Raw genomic sequence first — 19,766 nt, 5'->3', positions numbered from 1 at the left:
CCCAGTGGCCCAACCACCCACACTCAAAGCCTTGATGCTCACAGCTGCAGTTAGAGCGTCTGTGTTTCGGTCCCCTGCAGGGGTGGGGACTCTACCACAGGCCCTGAAGGCAGCTCTCAAAGCAGTGGCTGTGTTTTTAGCATCCCTGCTGGCGACATACACAGAATATATGGTTTCCCTAAGCTACTGAGGTATGTTCCAGGAAGTCCATGTTCTAATGTTTTAAGTATTTCCCTTTCATTTTTGTTTGTTGAGACAGGGTCTTATGTAACCCAGATTGTCTTCAAATTTGCTATGATATTCAAGGATGTCCTTAAAACCCTGATCCTCCTACTTCCTCCTACTTCCACTTTCCCAAGAAATTGAAGATAATGAGCCACCACACCTAGCTTTCTTCTAGAAGTTTCAGGCCTTGTATGGCTCTTTGGTCCATTTTAAATTCATTTTTGGGTAGGATAAGCTAGAGTTCTGATTAACTCTTTTACATGTGGATACCCAGTTCCCACAGCAGCAGTTTTGAAGAGGCTGTCTTTTCTCCTATGCAGTCTTTAACAGTTCCCTAGCTCTGCGGATGCGTTGATTGACCTCCATGTCCTCTATTCCACTGGTCTACGTTATTTGTTTTTGTACCAGTATCATGCATGCTCTTTAAAGTTAGACTAATTATGATTTAAAATCAAGTCTCACTTTGAGCTTTCTGTTTGGGATTGTGTGTTAATCAGGGTTCTGTAAATGATCAAATCAAAAAGATTGAATACTTATTATAAAAGAAGCTTATTAGATTGGCTTACATGGAATGTGGTTGTTGGAATAGGTATGGACCCCATGGACCCCATAGACCCACGTGTTTGAATGCTTGGCCTATAGGGAGTAGCACTGTTAGGGGGTGTGGCTTTATTGGAGTGGGTGTGGCCTTATTTGAGGACGTAAGTCACTGTTGGGGTGGGCTTTTATATTACTCAAGCTATGCCCAGTGTTGATGGTCCCCTTGTGCTGTCTTCAGAACTCTCAGCTCCTTCTCGAGCACCATGTCTGGATGCTGCCATGTTTCCCACCGTGATGATAACGGACTAAACATTTGAACTGTAAACTGGCCTCAATTAAATGTCCTTTATAAGAGTTGCTATGGTTATGATGCTTTTTCACAGCAATAAAACTCTAAAACACATGGTATAGACTGGGTATCTGTATGGTGGAAAGGCTCAATCCACAAGACTACACATCTTCAGCATTCCCAATCTGTGGCTGAAGACCTGGAGGGTTCCTGGAGAGATGCTGGTCTTTGGTCCACTTGAAAAGCTAAAGAAGTGGTGCTCTGATGTCCAAGGATGGCAAGATCAACAAACAGCAACAGGGTATGCGCACTCACCAAGAGTGAGCAAAGACAGCATCATTGTTTTCCCTCAAACTGCATTATATCTAGGCTACTAGGAAAGGTAGAGCCCATTCTTAAACAGGGTTTTCCCCCACCCCAATTAATCAATCATTCCAGAAGGTATCCTTACAGACCATCCAGAAGTGTCTTTCTTACTTGGTATCAGATACAATCACACACACAACTAAGATCAATCATCATACAAGGCTTTGGCTTTCCTGGTCCTCTGTGTATTTGTGATTTGTGAGATGGGTCTCATGTATTGCAGACTTGTGGTCTTCATCTTGGTATATAGCTTAAGATAACCTAGAACCTTCTACCTCTACCCCCCACAAGTGCTGAGATAACAAGTGTTGAGGTACATTCTACCAAATGGTCATTACTGAGAAAAATTACTGAATACTAAATGTGGTGGTGACACAAGTCTGTAATCTACACTTGGAGGCTGTTAGCATTTTCTCTGAGCTCCGACCCACAGTTACCTGGCAACAGCCAAGTATGACTGACTCACTATAAAAGGGGCTGCTCCCACCCCCACCCCCACCCTCGCCCCCACCCCGCTCTCTCTTGCTCTCTTGTCTTCTTGTTCCCTCTCATTCCTGCCCCACATGCTGCTCATGGCCCGCCTCTATTCTCCTCTCCCCCATGCCTCTCTCTCTGCTTTTTCTCTGTCTCTACTACCCTCTAACTCCCCTTCCCATGCCCTGAATAAACTCTATTCTATACTACAACCTGACCTACAAATCCACCAAACATATTTCTTCCTCTCTTTATCTTTTTATAAACACAACAGAGGCTGAGATGAGAGTGACTGCAAGTTGTTACGGTCAACTTCTTTGACCACATAACAAGAATGCATCAGATGCTTACGTAGAGTGATTCTGTACCCTGCTACTGTGCTCAAAGTGTGTATCAAATGTAAACATTTTCTCGTGGTTAATTTGGGGTATGATGTCATATCATCTGCAAATAGGAATAATCTGACATCTTCCTTTACTAATTGTATCCTTTCTTTTTCTTGGCCATACCATCCTAGCTTATTTCCTATACTTAATATTCAGTAATAGTATTCAGTAAGAGTAGATATTAAGAATAGTAGTACTTGGGGCTGGGGATTTAGCTCAGTGGTAGAGCGCTTGAAGGCCTTGGGTTCAGTCCTCAGCTCTGGAAAAAAAAAAAAAAAAGAACCTAAGAATAGTAGGACTCTTAGAGGGGATGCCTCCGGATTTTCCCCCGCTTGGTATAAAGTTGGCTTGGAGGTTTGGCAAGGAAACAAAAAACAAAACCAAAATCCCACATGCCACAGGGAATGTGTAGAGGTCAGAGGACAGTTCCCGGGGGTTAATCGTTCTTCCTATTTGAGACAGGGAATGAGCTCAGGTTGCCAAGCCTGGCACAAAGCATCTTTACTCACTGAACCATCTTGTGGCATCATACTTGGGATTTTTAAATATTAGACGGTATCACGTTTATTTTTTAATACCATCGGGTAAATGTAACATAAGTCGCTGCTCAGTTTGATGCAGGGTCTCCCTGTGTAGCCCAAACAGGGTTTAAATTGGAGATCCTCCTTTTCAAGCTTTCTTTATTATACTACTGGGGATGGAAACCAAAGGCTCTGAGGACATCAGGCAAATACGCTATAATAAGATATATCCATTATTTACTCAGACAGAGTCTGAGCATGTGGTTGGCCAACTTCTGATTTTCCTACTTCAACTTCCCAGTGCTGAGCCAACAGAAGACCACCAAGCCAGCACTTTATATACAAAGTATGGTTAGATATTCATTTATTACATTGCCTAGGCTGGTCCTGAATTCTTGGATTCAAGTGACCCTACTCTGCTTGTTTAATGTTGGGACTTTAGATGCCTTTCATTAATGTTTTTAGGTTTTAGGTTTTGTTTTCTTTTCTTGTATTGAGGCTTTTGAATCCAGGGGTCTCTCCAGACCAGCTTACAGTGACTTTTAAAAAACCTAGGCCAGCCCTGAAATCACTAGGTGTAGGTAAGGATGACTTTGAAATCCCCGTCCTTCAGCTTCTACTTTTCAAGTGCTCAGATTATAGGGGATGGGGGCTGGAGAGATGGCTCAGCAGTTAAGAGCACTGACTGCTCCTGAGTTCAAATCCCAGCAACCACATGGTGGCTCACAACCATTATGGAATCCAATGCCCTCTTCTGGTGTGTCTGAAGACAGCTACAGTGTACTCATATACATAAAATAAATAAACATTAAAAAAATTATAGGGGGATCACCAAATCCCCAGCCCAAGTTTATGTCAAGGTGTCGTGTGTGTGTGTGTGTGTGTGTGTGTGTATCCTGAACATATACATATAGATATATATGTATATATACACATATAAGTATATAACATATATGTAACTAACATGTATATATGTCATATGTATATGCATATATAACCTGAACTAAGATAATATATATAACATGATCTACATAATATAACCTGACCTATTCATGTTAAGAGTGACCTGTTCTTCTACAGAGACTAGAAACTGAAAGTACCCTTTGTATTCTCGAAACATCTTACATGTAACGTTCACTAAAATTGTTAAGGGTGATGGAACATGATTAAGATAGCAACTTATTTATGCAAACTGTCAACGGATGAGTGATCATCTAACACCTCTCCAAGTAATTTACTTTTCAATAGTTGTGCAAATAAATAAATAAATATGTATTCAAAGCGGCTGTAAATTGGGCTTGGCAGTTAAAGGCTCGGTGAAACTCTTTCAGAGAACCTCCTGCACCTCAAGAACTTTCTGAAGATACAAATAACGCACTGTATGCACAGCTAAAAGAGGATCCTCTGAATTCCTAAGACAACCAAAGGTAAAGAGTGGAACCATTTTTTTTTAAAGATTTATTTTATTTATTATATATAAGTACACTGTAGCTGTCTCCAGATACACCAGAAGGGGGCATCAGATCTCTTTACAGATGGTTGTGAGCCACCATGTGGTTGCTGGGAATTGAACTCATGACCTCTGGAAGAGCAGTCGGGTGCTCTTAACCGCTGAGCCATCTCTCCAGCCCAGAGTGGAACCATTTTTAAAACAAAAGATTACCATAAAAAGCTATGGGTATCTCCGGAGAACTTAAATGAAGCTTCCAAAATAAGACAAAGACAAAGGTCAAGTTTCGATTAGGCAAGAAGCAAACTCCAATTAATGACACAAAGCATCTAATACTGTGTCTATATTGCTCTAAGAACTACTCAGCTCAGAAAGCTGGAAAGATACTGCAATACTGTTAGTGTAAGAAAAGCTAAAGCTTTCTAACTTTTGCAACCTTGGAAAAAAAAGAATTCGAAATCCACTCAGACTGCGTTCCCTCCCTCTTACCCTCCCGAAGGAGAGAAGAACGATCATCAATGGCAAGAGGCAGCTGCACAGAAGCAGCACCTAGAGCCGGCTTCACGCTCAGGAGGGGACGCTATGTCTCGTCCTCGTGGTTTCGGGTGCTCTACACAGTCAGAGAAACTTCTCTAGTAACGAACTATAGAAATGATCCCTGAAAGTATAGTCTTAACTCCACTCAGCCGCCATCGCCGCACTGCACCAAGCGCCCTCGCATCTTAGTCACGGCGACTTTCGCCCAGACGCCCCATGTTCTCCGTGTCGCCGCCGCTTTCAGACACCACGGCAGCCCACACGGACACATGTTCTCTGACCCACTGACACCTCTCCATACGGAGTCCACGAGGCATTTTGACTCGCTAGTGTCCCTACACTAGGCAAACTGTCACCACGATTAGCATACGGTTGCCGAGTAGCCAATCGGCTTACAGTCCTCTCCTGCCCCGTCCCACTTCCGCCTGAGACGGGTCTTGCGTTACTGACGGCCACTCGCGACCCCGACCGATCGCGATTGCGGCGGTGCCCGTCTTCAGCCTCTACGCTGCCTCAAGCCGGAAGCGCCCAAGTCAGAGGCCTTGGGTGAGGAACAAACGTGGGGAAAATGGTGGCAATCCAAGGGCTGCAAGCCCTATTTAATAAACTCTGTGGGTGAAGCGCAATGGTAGCTCACTGCTGCAATCCTAGCACTTGGGAGATAAAGACAAGGGGTCAGGAATTTAAGCCAGTCGCAGCTTCATAAAATCCAGTCTAAAAAGATCATAAACAAATCAGCATTTAGAGATACCAGATTTCTTCTATTTTGAAAGAAGAGAGAAAATAGACAAAGCGAACTGGCCACATGGTAATTACTAGCGCAATTATTGGATACATACTTGATGATCACTATTTTAATCTGTCATTCCCTTTTATCATTTTACCAGTAGAAGGGTTATTTCCTTTTCTTATAGATATTGCATTGCCTGACATCTGTTTCACAACAGATTGAAAAAGTTGGGTCTCTTTTCTGTCTGGTAATAAGAGCAGGTCTTACTTGTGGGGAGGAAAGCTCTGAGTGAATTAAGTCCTGAATGAACGTGTGCTGTTGACATGGGCACATCCATGACAAGAACCACTCAAACTCATGGGAAAAGAGATGGCAAAATCTTCCTCTGGTTTATGTGCACATGTTGACAGTGTGTGGAGAAAATGTCCACCATACCTTTGTCTCCTCCCATATATTTTACATCTGAAGATGGTTCCCATACAAACTCCGGTCTCTCTGGTCATGGCCCTTCAATATTGAAGACTTTTCCATTCTTCATTCTCCCTTTTTTTTTTTTTTTTTGCTTTTGAGACAGGGTCTGGCAGGTCTAAACCTCCCTTTGTAGAGTAGGCTGGTCTTGAATTCATAGAGATCTCTTTACCTCTGCCTCCCAGCTGCTGGATTAAAGGCTGTTCCACCACACCCCACTCACTTTCCACCTTTTGAGACGCCCACCCCTCAACACACATGCTATACCTTGGTCTTTCTTTGAGTAGATGCTGCACTAGCACATGAGTCTGAACATCTCTCTAGCATGTTCTAAGATTTAATTTGCTAGACATGTTGGGTCATGACACTCAGGAGGCTGAAAACAGGGTTAGCCACGAGTTTGAAGACAGACTAGGTTACACACTAAGTTCCATACCAACGGGGGGCAGGGGGGGGAGTGAGAACCATATCCTAGCACCTACAATAGGCAGGCCACAAATGCTTTTACCTTTAACTATAAAGGATCTGATAGCCCTTTCTGACTTCCATGGACACTTACACACAAACATGTGCACACACACACATATAAATCCTCTTAAATAATTAAAGGGGCATTCCTCCCTTGAAGCTCTTCCCACCCTTGGGAACTGTTCTCACTTTTCCTTAATAAATCAGGGCCTATGGGTAGCATTTTCCAACAATACTGAAAACCTGAGTTTGATTCTCAGAAAACACATTTGATTCTCAGAAAACGCATTTCTTCTAGGCTCTGCCCCCACAGTTACCTGGCAATAGCCAGGTATGAATGACTCACTATAAAAGGGGATTCTTGAGGGTTGGAGATTTAGCTCAGTGGTAGAGCGCTTGCCTAGCAAGCACAAGGCCCTGGGTTCGGTCCCCAGCTCCGAAAAAAAGAAAAAAAGGGGGGGGGATTCTTGCCCCCTCCTCTCTTGTCCTCTTACTCTCTTACCCTCTTCCTTCTCTGTCCCTTCTCTCCCCATTCCTCTCGCCCTCCTCTCTCCATCTGCCCAGCCTCTCCTCCTCCTCCTCTTCATCTTCTTCCTCCTCTTCTCCTCCCCCCTTCCACTGCCTTTCTCTGTCTCCACTTCCCCAACTCCACTCCCCATGCCCTAAATATACTCTATTCTATACTATACCCTTGCGTGGCTGATACCTCAGAGGGAAGGAATGCCTCAGTATGGGCCAGCAGAGGCACCCCTTTTCCCCTGCACCATACTGCGCCTCGACCAATCATATCCCTAGCTTCCCTTAATAACCAATTACTCCAAGTTGTCCTTGGTGTAACACATACACAATAAATAAATGTAAAAAATGATAATTAAGCAAGTTAATAAAACAATGCTATTTAATTATTACTTCTCTGTAAGCCTTCCTTGACCTCTTCAGATAATAGTGATCACAATGTATTTTGTTTGTTTTGAGACAGGTCTTAATATGGAGCCATGACTGTCTTGGAACTTACTATGTAGACCAAGTTGACCTTGAACTCACTGAGATCTACAAGCCTTTGTCTCTGAGTTTGCAATTAAAGGCATGCACCACTCTGGCAAACCACCACATATTTTGAGACCCCAATTATCTTACTATGTGCATGTGCACAGATCAATTAGTGCTTTTACTAAACTGGGTGTATTTAAATTTTGTTTTTGGCTTTTTGTGTGTGGTAGTTTGAATCGAAATGGCCCACATAGGCTCAGGTTTCAGTTCCTGGTCCCTAGTGAGTACAACTGTGGGAAAGATTAAGAAGTATGGCCTTGGGGTTGGGGATTTAGCTCAGTGGTAGAGCGCTTGCCTAGGAAGCGCAAGGCCCTGGGTTCAGTCCCCAGCTCCGAAAAAAAGAACCAAAAAAAAAAAAAAAGTATGGCCTTGTTGGAGGAAGTGTGTCACTTGTGGTGGGTAACCATTCCCAGTAAGCTCTCTCGCTGTAAATGTAAAGTCCCAGCTACTGCATGCCTGGCATCACACTCCTCTCCACGATGGTCGAGATTCTGAAACTGTAAGCGAGCTCCAACTAGACGTTTTTATAAATTGTTTTGGGCTTTGTCTCTCTTCACTACAGAAACTAAGACTGCAACCACGGACGCACATGTGCCACTCGGGTGTAGCCCTACAGTCTACCTTGTTTAAAACTGATTCTTGTTTTGCTACCACAGATAGGCTAGCCCGTCTGCAAACCTCCAGGGACTCTTTTCTCCCTAGTACATCTCTCACTGTAGGAACACTGCATGCCACTGGAAGCCATCTGGGTTCTAAGGATTCCAACTCACACAGTCAGGCCAGGTGACCTAGTCTACCCACTGACCTATCCTGAGTGCCCACTATGGAGGTCTCTGCTTTTTCATGTATGAAGGGATCTTGCTGTGCTGCTAGTCTCCATTTACAGGCTCAAGTGATTATCTCAGTTCAGTCTCCCATGTAGCTGCTAGGACAGGCATGTGACACGTGACACGGAGTGTGCTTTTCTGTTTGTTTTTCAAGACAGGGTTTCTCTAGGGATCCCTGGGAATCCTTCTCTAGACCAGGCAGAGATCCATCTGCCTCTGCCTCCCCAGTGCTGGGATTAAAGGCACGAGCCACCACTGCCTGGCTGTGACAGTGTATCATAATTGCAAGTCTTTGGTTTTTGGCTATAGGGTGTAGTTTGAGGCTGTGTCTCACTCTTTACCTAGGCAGTCCTTGGGTTTATGGTGATCGGCCTGCCTATACCTCCCATATGCTGGGATTACAAACATGAGGCATCAAACTGGCTTTAGGTCTTTTTGTTTTTCTTTTTACTTTTTTTTTTTTTTTGGACACCGGTGTCTTTTATGTAGCCCAGGGTGAGCTACAACTTAAGATTCCCCTTCCTTTGAGACCCCAGTGCTGTAATTGGTAGCATGCAGTACCTACCCACCTAGGAAAGGTGATTCCCAGAGCTGACGGTCAATATAAACAATCCCTTTTAAAGAACGGAGAAGGGGAAAAGACTGAAGAAGGAAATGAACATCTGACATGGGCATAGCCATGTGAAGGACCAAAAAGCCTCAGCCCCATGGGAGTGGCAAAGCTTTCCTTAGCTGAGGCTCAGAGAGGGGCAAAGCCTTCCTCAGGTCCTAGTTTGAATGCTGACGGTGTGCCCCTACATAGACTAGCTAGACCCTCCTCTTTGTTTATCTGTAATAGCTCTGTTTCCTGTTCGGCTGTATGCAATAACCCCTCTCCCTGGTCAGCTGTGTGTTATCAACGTGCAGAACTCCTCCATCTCAGGGAGTCTGTGTCCATGTGTCTGCTGTTTCTTTAGAAGTTTTCATTTCTTCTTTTCTCTTGTCTCCCCTCGTCAGCACCCCTGGACCCAAGCTGTTCAAGGACCAGGCAAACTGGCTTTGAGGGCTGTGGGTCCATGCTGGAACGTCTAACATAAGTATGCTCTCAGAACTGACATAATTGAGAATGGAGCAGAGCAACTGAGAAAGTAATGGCATGGCAAAGTGGTTGCTCAATTTAGTGAAAGATTCTAATTTCTATATAATCAATATATCAGCAACCTCATGCTAGCTCACAACTATCTATCTGTAATGAGATCTGATGCCCTCTTCTGTTATGTCTGAAGATGGTGACAGTGTACTCATACACATTAATATATATTAATATACATATTAATATATATTTATATATAAAACAACACAAATCAGGATGGTCATGAGAAACAGGAGAGCTCTGTAAGGACCCATAGATAAACATTTTTGTGTGTATTTCTGTCATAAATGTGAATGTTGTTACTGTATTGTGCTTTAATCATTAATTGATTTGTGTGTCTCTCCAGTAAATCCTGAATTCCTTGATGTTAAAAAAAAAAGAAGGAAAAGCTATAGGGAGAGGGAGAGGGAGACAGACAGAGACAGAGACAGAGACAGAGACAGACTATCACTGGATGTGATATAGGCCAGGTACTCAGGGAAAAATCAAAGAAGAATCCAAGTTGAAGAGCAAGTGAGGTGGAACATGTCCATACATCGTCCTGTACTTAGGAGAGGATGGCAAGAGGATTGCACTAAGTTTGAGGACAGACCAGCCTGGGCTGCACAATGAAAACTCTCGAGAAGGGAGGTATGGACGGTGACACGCCTGAGCAATTAAGAGCACTGGCTGCTCTTCCAGGGGACCCAGGCTTGATTCCCAGCAACCACATAACAGCCACAAGCACCAGCAATTCCAGTTTCAGGGGATCTTCTGTCTCCTCTAGCACCCGGTGTACAGACAAAACACTCATACACCTATGAAGCACAGCTTAGAAGAAACCTCGGAGAAACCAGGGGTTAATCACACCAGGGTTGTTATTTTCTTCAAAGCCAGGGAATGAATGATGCCTGACCCCTGAAGTGCTGGAGTGACCAACAACCTGTGACCCTCTGCTCATCAGTTAGGAGGCCGCCTCCACCTGACCCCCATATCCTGAGCTCTGCCTCTCAGCAAACAGAACACAGCCTTGTGAGAAAGGCCCCATGTGCGTATTTTGCATTCACCAACAGAATCTATCCTTATGCTAACCCAGACCCTTCCTCATAGCCAGCAGTTCCCAAACTGTAGGTCACATAATCAGACAGCCTTCATATCAGATATTTACATTTCGATTCATCAAAGTAGCAAAAATACAGTTTTGAAATAGCAACAAAAAAATTCTATGCCGGGGTCACCACACCAATCTTAGGAAGGTGGAGAACCACTGGACTAGGTCCTAGTCATGAGCTCTATCACCAGCCCAAAAATTTACTCTTATTGTAAAAGGTCACAAGAGCTTTGGTTCTTTGCAAAGAAATTTTAGTGTAGCCAGCCCTGAAGCTTTGTTATGAGACTTACTGCATGGAGACTTTCCCTCACAGTTTCACTATGTCTCAATGTGTAAGGACAATAAACCACTAAGCCAGTCCCCAAAGGGCAATGATCCAGTCCTACAAAGATGGCACTGTCTCCAGTCTCATTCTTCAGCTCTTGAGGACTGTGTGGCTGTCTCCTACCCAACTAACCAACCCAGCCGGCAGGCTTAGAGGAGGAATGTCCCTTGCCACACCAACCCCAGTAGATTCTATGTGACAAGTTCCACAGACTGAAGCGAAAACTTCAAAAGAAGGAGGCCTCCTGGAACCGGTTGTGGAACTCTTGACCGGAGAAAAATACTGAGCCATGGTTCTCAAGGCAATTTGTCTGTCCTATCTTTTTCTATTCTCTTTCTTATTCATGAGATGTTCCTGAGAGCCTAGACTAGGACTTTATGGCCTCATATCTGGAGAAGTAGGTGTTTTACTTCACAAATCATTTACAAATCACACAATAGTGGTAAGACACATAACTTTTCCAACAACAAATGATTTTTGTATGCGTGTGTTGTTGGAGGTGGGCTTGGCATATTGGTAAAGAAAGCATTATTTTAAGAGAAGAATTAAAAATAGTTTTAAATTATACTAAATGCTAGATAATGATTGCCCATAAAAATGTACCAACTTGTTTAGGAATTATACTTTACTAATAAGTGCCCAGAAAGGTCTTATGAACCTGCTCTTGCAAGTATGCCATCAGCACCCAGTGATTCTTGTGCTTTATTGTGCCAAGTGATAACGACGTTACCTGCTTCATCCATGACTGCTTCATTGAACACACTTTTTAGAAGTTGTAATACTTGAATGATTTTGTATTTTCTTATGCCAAATTAATATGATAATTGTTCTACTGGACTGCTTCACTGAACACATCTTTTCAGAGTTGTAATACCTGTTTCTTTAAGCATAAAAACCCTTGCTTGAGAGCTGTGGAATACACTCAGATTCAAACTGCCTCTGTGTTTGTTTTTGTTTGTCACCACCAAATCTTTACCTACCTAGTCTTTGAGGACCCTCATTCCAGGGACCTCCACACCTGGCTGGGGTGGTCCGAGGCAGTCCCCGACATTAAAATAGATGTCTTTAAAAGACGGATGTCTGGGGTTGGGGATTTAGCTCAGTGGTAGAGCACTTGCCTAGCAAACACAAGGCCCTGGGTTCGGTCCTCAGCTCCAAAAAAAAAAAAAAAAAAAAAAAAAGACGGATGTCTGCAGTGCTGCTTCAGCATTTAGGAGAGCTTGCTGTAGGAACATGAGGACCAGATGTAGCAGAATTTTAGCAGAGCCACTGAATCTGGCATGAATTCTGGAATGATAGCACCTCCTTAGGCGTTTGTAAATAGTCAGTGATTGATCTGAGATTTGTATGGGTTGCTCCTAATGCTCCTAAGGATTCTCGGACCCTTTTCCTAACTGCATCCAGAGACACACCAGGCAAACCAGTAAGTCTCAGAAAGGCTGAAAACTCCTGAGGTAAGGATTCCTTCAGACAACCCCTAGATCAGGTCAGAGGTTTTAGTATTTGGAAATTGATTTGCTAAGGTTCCTTTTGTGAAACAATAATAAGGGCTTCTGCTAAGCTGCCAGTCAGTGTTCAGTTGTCAGAGCTGGTCCCCCCGCTGCTAGCAAGGCCCTCATTCATCCTTCAGTATCCCTCTTTCCCAGAACACCAACAACCAGGCGTTTTTTGTTTCTTTTCCTTCCATACTGTTCCTCGGTCCTTCTGTAACACAGGGCCTCTTTTTCTTTGTATTACCATTACAAAGATCAGAACTGAGAACAAGGCAGGCACTATCCCACAACACCTGTAACCCAGGAGGGGGAGAGACAGAAGGGCTGCTTGTTGGCTTCCCAAAAGCAAGGCGAACTCCAAGTTCAGGGAGAGATCCTGTCTTAAAGGAGGAAGGAAGACAGAGAACACCTGACGCCTGTGCCTGTGCACTCTCACCACACACAACTATACCTCCTGTGCACTCTCACTACACACAACTGTACCTCCTGTGCACTCTCACTACACACAACTGTACCTCCTGTGCACTCTCACTACACAACTATACCTCCTGTGCACTCTCACTACACACAACTATACCTCCTGTGCACTCTCACTACACACAACTATACACAACTATACCTCCTGTGCACTCTCACTACACTATACCTCCTGTGCACTCTCACCACACACAACTATACCTCCTGTGCACTCACACTACACACAACTATACCTCCTGTGCACTCTCACCACACACAACTATACCTCCTGTGCACTCTCACTACACAACTATACCTCCTGTGCACTCTCACCACACACAACTATACCTGCACACACATTAGAACAAGAAAAGGGTCAGTCCAGAGAAAAAGACCTGGGAAAGAAGGGGAAATAAAAAACACACCATAGGAAAACCACCTGGGGAGGGAGGGAGAAACTCTGAAGAAAGCTAAAGAAAAGCAATATATTGGAATTTGGAGAAATGGTTTTCTGGAGGACCAGAATTTGTTACCCAGCGCCCATATCAGGTGGCTCAAAACCACCTGTAATTCCAGGTCTGTCACCTCTTGCCTCAGACAGGCATGTATAACTTCGAATACATTTACAAAACGAAAAACATAATATTACATTGATTCGATGTAATTACATTGAGCATTCTACATTGGAACAATGATTCAAGTGACAGTTACCCTCCTGTTGGAAACTAGAGATTCCAGAAGCCAGGCATGGTGGCACACACCTGTAACTCAGCACCCAGTTTTCTTTTCTATTTGGCTTGTCCAGTTCTGGTTTTATTTTTATTATGTTGTCTGTTTTGGTTTTTTTCAAGACAGGGTTTCTCTGTAACCCTAGCTATCCTCATGTTTGACATGTAGGTCAGGTTGACTTCAAACTTACAGAGATTCCTGAGTGCTGGGATTAAGTGAGCAAAGGAGCCCAGATACCCATGGGAGACAGAGGTGTCAGATTCCCTGGAGTTACTGTCAAAGCTATCCTGAGCTGTCTTGCTGTCTCTTGTGGGTACTCTGAAAAAGCAGTATGTACTCTTAACTACAGAAACTGGTTTGGTTTTGTTTTGTTTTTGTTTTTTGAGACAAAGCTAGCCTTGATTCACTAGACAGCTTGACTGTGGATCCTAGCCACTCCTCAGTGCCAGGATTATGGAACAGTGCTGACAACCCTGGCTTTCTCTGGGACGCTGAGGATGGAACTAGGGCCCCAGGACTGCAAGCAAACACCGTTCCTGCTGAGCTGCTCCCAGTCCCATCTGTTTGTTTTGATAATAATAAAAATAAAGATAAATAAAATAAAAGAACTTTGTTGGCATTTGTTTGTTTTGGGGTTCTTTTTTGTTTTTTTTAAAGATTTATTTATTTGTTTTATGTATATGAGTACAGTATTTTTGTTTTTAATTAAAGTTTTTTTTTCTTTTTTTTTTTTTTTCGGAGCTGGGGACCGAACCCAGGGCCTTGCGCTTGCTAGGCAAGCGCTCTACCACTGAGCTAAATCCCCAACCCCGGTATTTTTGTTTTTTAGATAGGATTTCATTGTATAGATTGGCTGGCCTCCAACTCCATTTTTTTGAGGCAGCTGGCCTTGAATTCACAGAGAAATCTGCCTGCCTCTGCCTCTTGAATGCCTATGTTAAAGGTGTGAGCCACCAAGTCCAGCCTTGGCCCTGTTTTAACCAAACACTGTTCAGAAACAGGAGTCCTGTTGCCTCTGTCATCTTAACACTGTATTTACCTTTCTTAAGGATTTTCTTGACTTTCACATAGTTCCCTTGTTTGGCGTATTCATGAAGCTGAGCTTCCAAGGAGTCATCTGTTAAGGTGCCAAGCAGCACTGGACAAGGGACTGGAAAATGAACTGCCCGAGACATTCTGTTGAAAAGAGAACCAGCAACACATTATTCTCATACCTCACAAAGGCAAAGAAGCAAGAGCTTTCTTTCTCCTCTCTCCTTCTCCTAAAGGAAAATCCCCTCAAAACAACAACCCTTAATCAAAATGTCAGGAAATCTGCCATCCATGGAATTCCCTGAAAAAGATAACCCCCACCACACACCCAGGAGCCCAAAGGCTACAAAAACAGGCAATTTGATCTATTTCCCACTCTGCTGTTTTTTTTGTTTTTGGTTTTTTTTTTTGTTTGTTTGTTTTGTTTTTTGGTTCTTTTTTTCAGAGCTGGGGACCGAACCCAGGGCCTTGTGCTTCCTAGGCAAGCGCTCTACCACTGAGCTAAATCCCCAACCCCCACTCTGCTGTTTTAAAAATCAGTTTATCCTGAAAAGTAGTTTTTGAGTCTGGTGAGGCGCCGCCCCCCCTCCCCCACAAGAAACTGCTCTCAGACTCCTGTGCCTGTGCTGCAGGGTGCAAAGCTGCACACACAGGTCCATAAAAGCCTGCTCGCACCATCGAGAGCAAACTTAATTACCATTCTTCTATTTCCCTCTGCCAGTTTAATTCTTACAGTTTTTCTTACACTCCCGAGGTTGTTTGAATAAAAATGCCTGCCATAAGTAATCCAGCACTTGGGAGGCAGAGGCAGGCAGATCTCTTTAAGTTTGAGGCCGGGGTGATCTACAGAGTGAGGTCCAGGACAGCCAGCCAAGGCTACACAAAGAAACCCTCTCTCAAAAAACAAAAACCAAAAAAAAAAAAAAAAAAAAAAAAAAAAGAAAGAAAGAAAAGAAACAACTCCCATAGGCTCATATATTTGAATGCTTAATCACCAAGAATGGAACTGTTCAAAAAGATTAGAAGGATTGGACCTTGTAACCTTATTGGAAGAAGTTTGGGTGTGGGGTGTCACTGGGTGGATCACTTCCTTCTTGATGGTACAGGGAACTGATCACAACTCCTTACACACACTTAGCAGTGCTCTACCACTGAGCTATACTGTATCCCCTACTTTTATTTTGCTATTTTACTTTTTAAAAAAGGCTTCATTTATTTCATGTATGTAAGTATACTGTAGCTTTCTTCAGACACACCAGAATAGAGCATTAGATCCCATTACAGATGACTGTTGTGAGCCACCATGTGGTTGCTGGGAATTGAACTCAGGACCTCTGGAAGAGCAGCCAGAGCTCTTAACTGCTGAGCCATCTCTCCAGCCCCTGCTATTTTACTTTTTAAGACAGAACTTAAAGTTGCTTACACTAGGCCTTACCTCTAACTCAGTCAGGCCTTCAACTTTCAATCCTTCTGCTTCAGTCTCCAGAAAGAGCTGGGATTATAGATATGTACCACCAGACCCAGTTTTAGATTCTTTCATAGCTGGAAAACTGTCTTCATTAACATAGTTGACCCTCAGTATCTGAGGAGGAATGGCTCCAGGACTCCCCACAGATGCCAACCCAGTATCATAGATACTCAAGTCTCTAATAGAAAATGGAATAGTATTTACATGCAATCTACATATCTTCTCAGTGAACTTAAAATGCTGTCTAGATTACTTGCAATACCAAAGATGAGTCCTATGCAAACAGTTGTTAGGCTGCTGTTTACAGAATTAGGCCTAGAAAAAAAGCTTGTACCTTTTCACTGCAGATGCATTTTTGGGGTGAAGCAGTGGGATGAAAAGTATTACCTGCTAACCTGACAGAAGCTAGAATCCTCTCAGAGGTGTGCACCTGTGGGAGATCATTTTGACTGGCTAACTGAAGCTGGAGGACCCACACATGGCAGACAGCACTGTTTCCCTGGACTGGGATGCTGGGCTGAATAAAAAGGAGGAAGTGAGGTATCTGCTGCAGGGTGACTGTAGCAGCATGAAATCAGCTACCTCAAGCACCTCCCAGGGATTCTCTGCACTGGCAGGTCAGACCCCTAAACTATGAGCCACAGTAAACCCTCACCTTGGCGTTGCTTTTGACAATTTTTAATCACAGCAACAGAAAACAAAAACAAAAACAAAACCCTAAAAAACCAAAACAGGAAAGTGAGCCAGGACCCCACTCTATAGCTCAGGCTAGCCTAAAAGATGCTGGACAACTCAGGCATAGCTTCAGACAATCCTTCTGCCTCAGCCTTTTAAGTGCTTGGATAACAGGCATGACTTACTTACATAGATAGATTTTGGTTGTTGTTGCTGTTGTTGTTTTTGTTTGTTTGTTTGTTTGTTTGTTTTTTTGGTTCTTTTTTTCGGAGCTGGGGACTGAACCCAGGGCCTTGCGCTTCCTAGGCAAGCGCTCTACCACTGAGCTAAATCCCCAACCCTGTTGCTGTTGTTTTGAAGGTTTTATTTATTTGTGTTTTGAGACAAGGTCCAGTGTAGCTCAAGTTGGCCTAGAACTCGCTATGAAGCTGCAGATACTCTGAGTTCCAGATCCTCCTGCTTTACCTCCGGGATTACAAGGCAAGCATAACCATGCCAGGCTTATTATTTATTTGACAAGGCAGGGAGGGGAATCTCACACTGTAGCCCAGGCTGGCCACAAACGCAAAGCAATCTGTCTGCATTAGCCTCTGAATACTGGGACTATGGGCCTAAGCCATGTAGGAAGCCAGATGCAACTAAGAATCATTTTTTTCAAGTTCTAAGAAATGGTTCAGCAATTAAGAACATTTACTATTCTCACAGAGGACCCAGGTTTAGCTCCCACATGGTAACTCACAAACTATTCACAATTCCAGTTCCAGGAGGTTAACTGCCTTTTTCAGACCTCCTATGACTCCAAACACACACACACACACACACACACACACACACACACACACACACACACGAGACACACATGCAAGCAAAACATCCATACACATAAAATAACAGTATTTTTTTTATAAAGATTTATTTTTATTTATATGAGTACACTGCAGCTGTCTTCAGACACACCAGAAGAGGGCATCGGATCCCATTACAGATGGTTGTGAGCCACCATGTGGTTGCTGGGAATTGAACTCAGGACCTCTGGAAGAGCAGTCAGTGCTCTTAACCGCTGAGCCATCTCTCCAGCCCAAAATAACAGTATTTTTAAAGACAGAAAATTCTAAAGGAAGTCTCAAGACTCAGAAAGTAAACAACTCAAAAACCTCAGCAAACGTGTCAGATGCATAAAGCCCCTCCCTCCTTCCTCAAGGTTATATAAGCAGCAAGGACTGCTAATACAGAGGAGACTCTCCCAACTGTCCAGCTGCATTTAAGCCATATAGCAAGCTCCAGGGTTCCAGCTTTTGGGAGGACTTCTGGTAGTGTAGCATCCTTGAGTCATCTATGCTCCTGTAAGTAACCCCAATAAACTTGGTTCCCCAAGTTAAACTTTGGTGGCATCACTACTGTAGTGTTTCATCAGTTCTCTAGATAGTGTGAGCGAGTAGACATTTGCTCATGGCTCCCAGGAACAAATCACACTACAGATGGGTATAGTGGTATGTGCCTATAATCCCAGCATTTGGGAAATGGAGGCAGAAGAACCAAAAATTCAGCAAATTTGAGACCAATCTGGGCTATGTGGGATCATCTCACCCTCTGTCTGTCTGTCCACCCGCCTGCCTGCCTACCTATCTCTGTATCTATAATGAAAAAGAAATAATTGGAAGACTATAAGCTCTGAAAGATTAAGATACCAAAGGAACTACTGTGGCTGTGTAAATAAATGACAGACATAGTATGCTGTGTTCTAGTTTAGTCTAAGTTCTTGGCCTAGCTCTGTTACCTTCCCAAGTAACTGATAAGAACAGGAAGGAAGCGGCCAGGTGGTTTTAGAGTGGAGGGCCACTAATGTAAAGTTTTCTCTTGACTAAAAGCATTGGCCTTGTGGGCAGTTCTATCCTTGCCTAATTCTAGAAATATTTAAGCAAAGATGTCATTGGTTCTGTGCTGGCCAGAAGTAAAGATACCACAGGGAAGTCTGTTTTCTCTTCACCTCTCTTCCCCACATGAGAACCCTTCTTGGAACTTGTACATGAAGACATGACAAAAACTGAGAAGCATTTCATGGTTGAGCCATCTCCCTCCCCATTCCTCGCCCCAGCTTCTGTTCTTTATAAAGCCCTTCTATTAAACGGTCGGTGTTATTCCATTCTGAGACCCAGTCCTGCTTCATACAAGCTCTGCCTACGTTCTCTCAAGCTCCCACCTATGAGTCTATAGCAAAACATTTTTTGCTAAATCCAGTTTTCTATTGTACATGAATTTCATTTTCAAATTCAAAACGTAAGAGGAATTAAGGATATAAAATGAAGCCACATTAAAATTCAAAAACAATTTAAATATAGTAATCCTTCAGTCGGGAGGATTGAGATTGTAGGTTACTTCTGAGAAGTATCATTTTTAAAAATACATCCTCAGGGGCTAGAGAGATGGCTCAGTGGTTAAGAGCACTGACTGCTCTTACAGAGGTCCTGAGTTCAAATCCCAGTAACCACAACCATTTATAATGAGATCTGATGCCCTCTTCTGGTGTGTCTGAAGACAGCTACAGTGTACTTATAATAAATAAATAAATAAATAAATAAATAAATAAATAAATCCTCTGAATAAATGTGAGAAGTGATTTAAAAGAATTCTAGTGCACCAACTGTCTATATGTGTAAGCTTTTATAGCAAAACGCCATGCCCCTCTCTACTCTTATATTACCAGATACTAAAAAAGAGGCATATTTTCAGAATAATTTGAATGGGAAATATAGAGAGGTCCCGCCCCACCCCTCAATTTGGGTGTTAAAATATTGCCTCTAGCCATAAAGCATTTAAAGAGATTAAAATAAAAAAAAGTACAAAAAAGTAAACAAGAAGGCCAAGGAAAAAACTGTTGCTTAGGGCACCTACTAAGCAGCATGCAGCACTAACTGGAAAAAAATACACCATTATGAGACTACAAAATATTCAAGAGAGACTACAGGGAGACAGAAACTAAAATGGGTATCTACTAAAACGGATGATAGGGAGAACTCAACTGCAAAGATAGACAG

At 43.2% G+C, this 19,766-nt stretch overlaps 1 protein-coding gene, 1 long non-coding RNA gene and 1 other non-coding gene across 14 annotated transcripts in view; 1 reads left to right on the top strand and 2 right to left on the bottom strand.

Moving 5' to 3' along the window:
* Positions 1–19,766, bottom strand: part of Tex14 (testis expressed 14, intercellular bridge forming factor) — a 124,077-nt gene that overhangs the window by 85,838 nt on the left and 18,473 nt on the right. For all 12 annotated transcript variants that reach the window (XM_087570635.1, XM_087570634.1, XM_087570638.1 and 9 more), the window contains exon 2: positions 14,596–14,732. In XM_087570635.1, the coding sequence (XP_087426761.1) occupies positions 14,596–14,731 (136 nt within the window). In that variant the 5' untranslated portion in view covers position 14,732. The remainder of the gene's footprint in view (positions 1–14,595; positions 14,733–19,766) is intronic.
* On the bottom strand, positions 4,711–4,925 carry LOC120095490 (small nucleolar RNA U3). The gene has a single exon (XR_015632439.1). It is a non-coding gene; the product is annotated as a small nucleolar RNA U3 (small nucleolar RNA).
* On the top strand, positions 5,243–7,645 carry LOC134480850 (uncharacterized). Its single transcript, XR_015631912.1, has 2 exons — positions 5,243–5,334; positions 7,434–7,645. It is a non-coding gene; the product is annotated as an uncharacterized LOC134480850 (long non-coding RNA).

This window comes from Rattus norvegicus, chromosome 10 (genome assembly GCF_021556685.1).
Source record: "Rattus norvegicus strain SHRSP/BbbUtx chromosome 10, alternate assembly SHRSP_T2T, whole genome shotgun sequence".
Classification (NCBI taxonomy): domain Eukaryota; kingdom Metazoa; phylum Chordata; class Mammalia; order Rodentia; family Muridae; genus Rattus; species Rattus norvegicus.
Note: the sequence above shows the minus strand (reverse complement) of the source record. Positions and strands in the feature narration are given on the sequence as shown.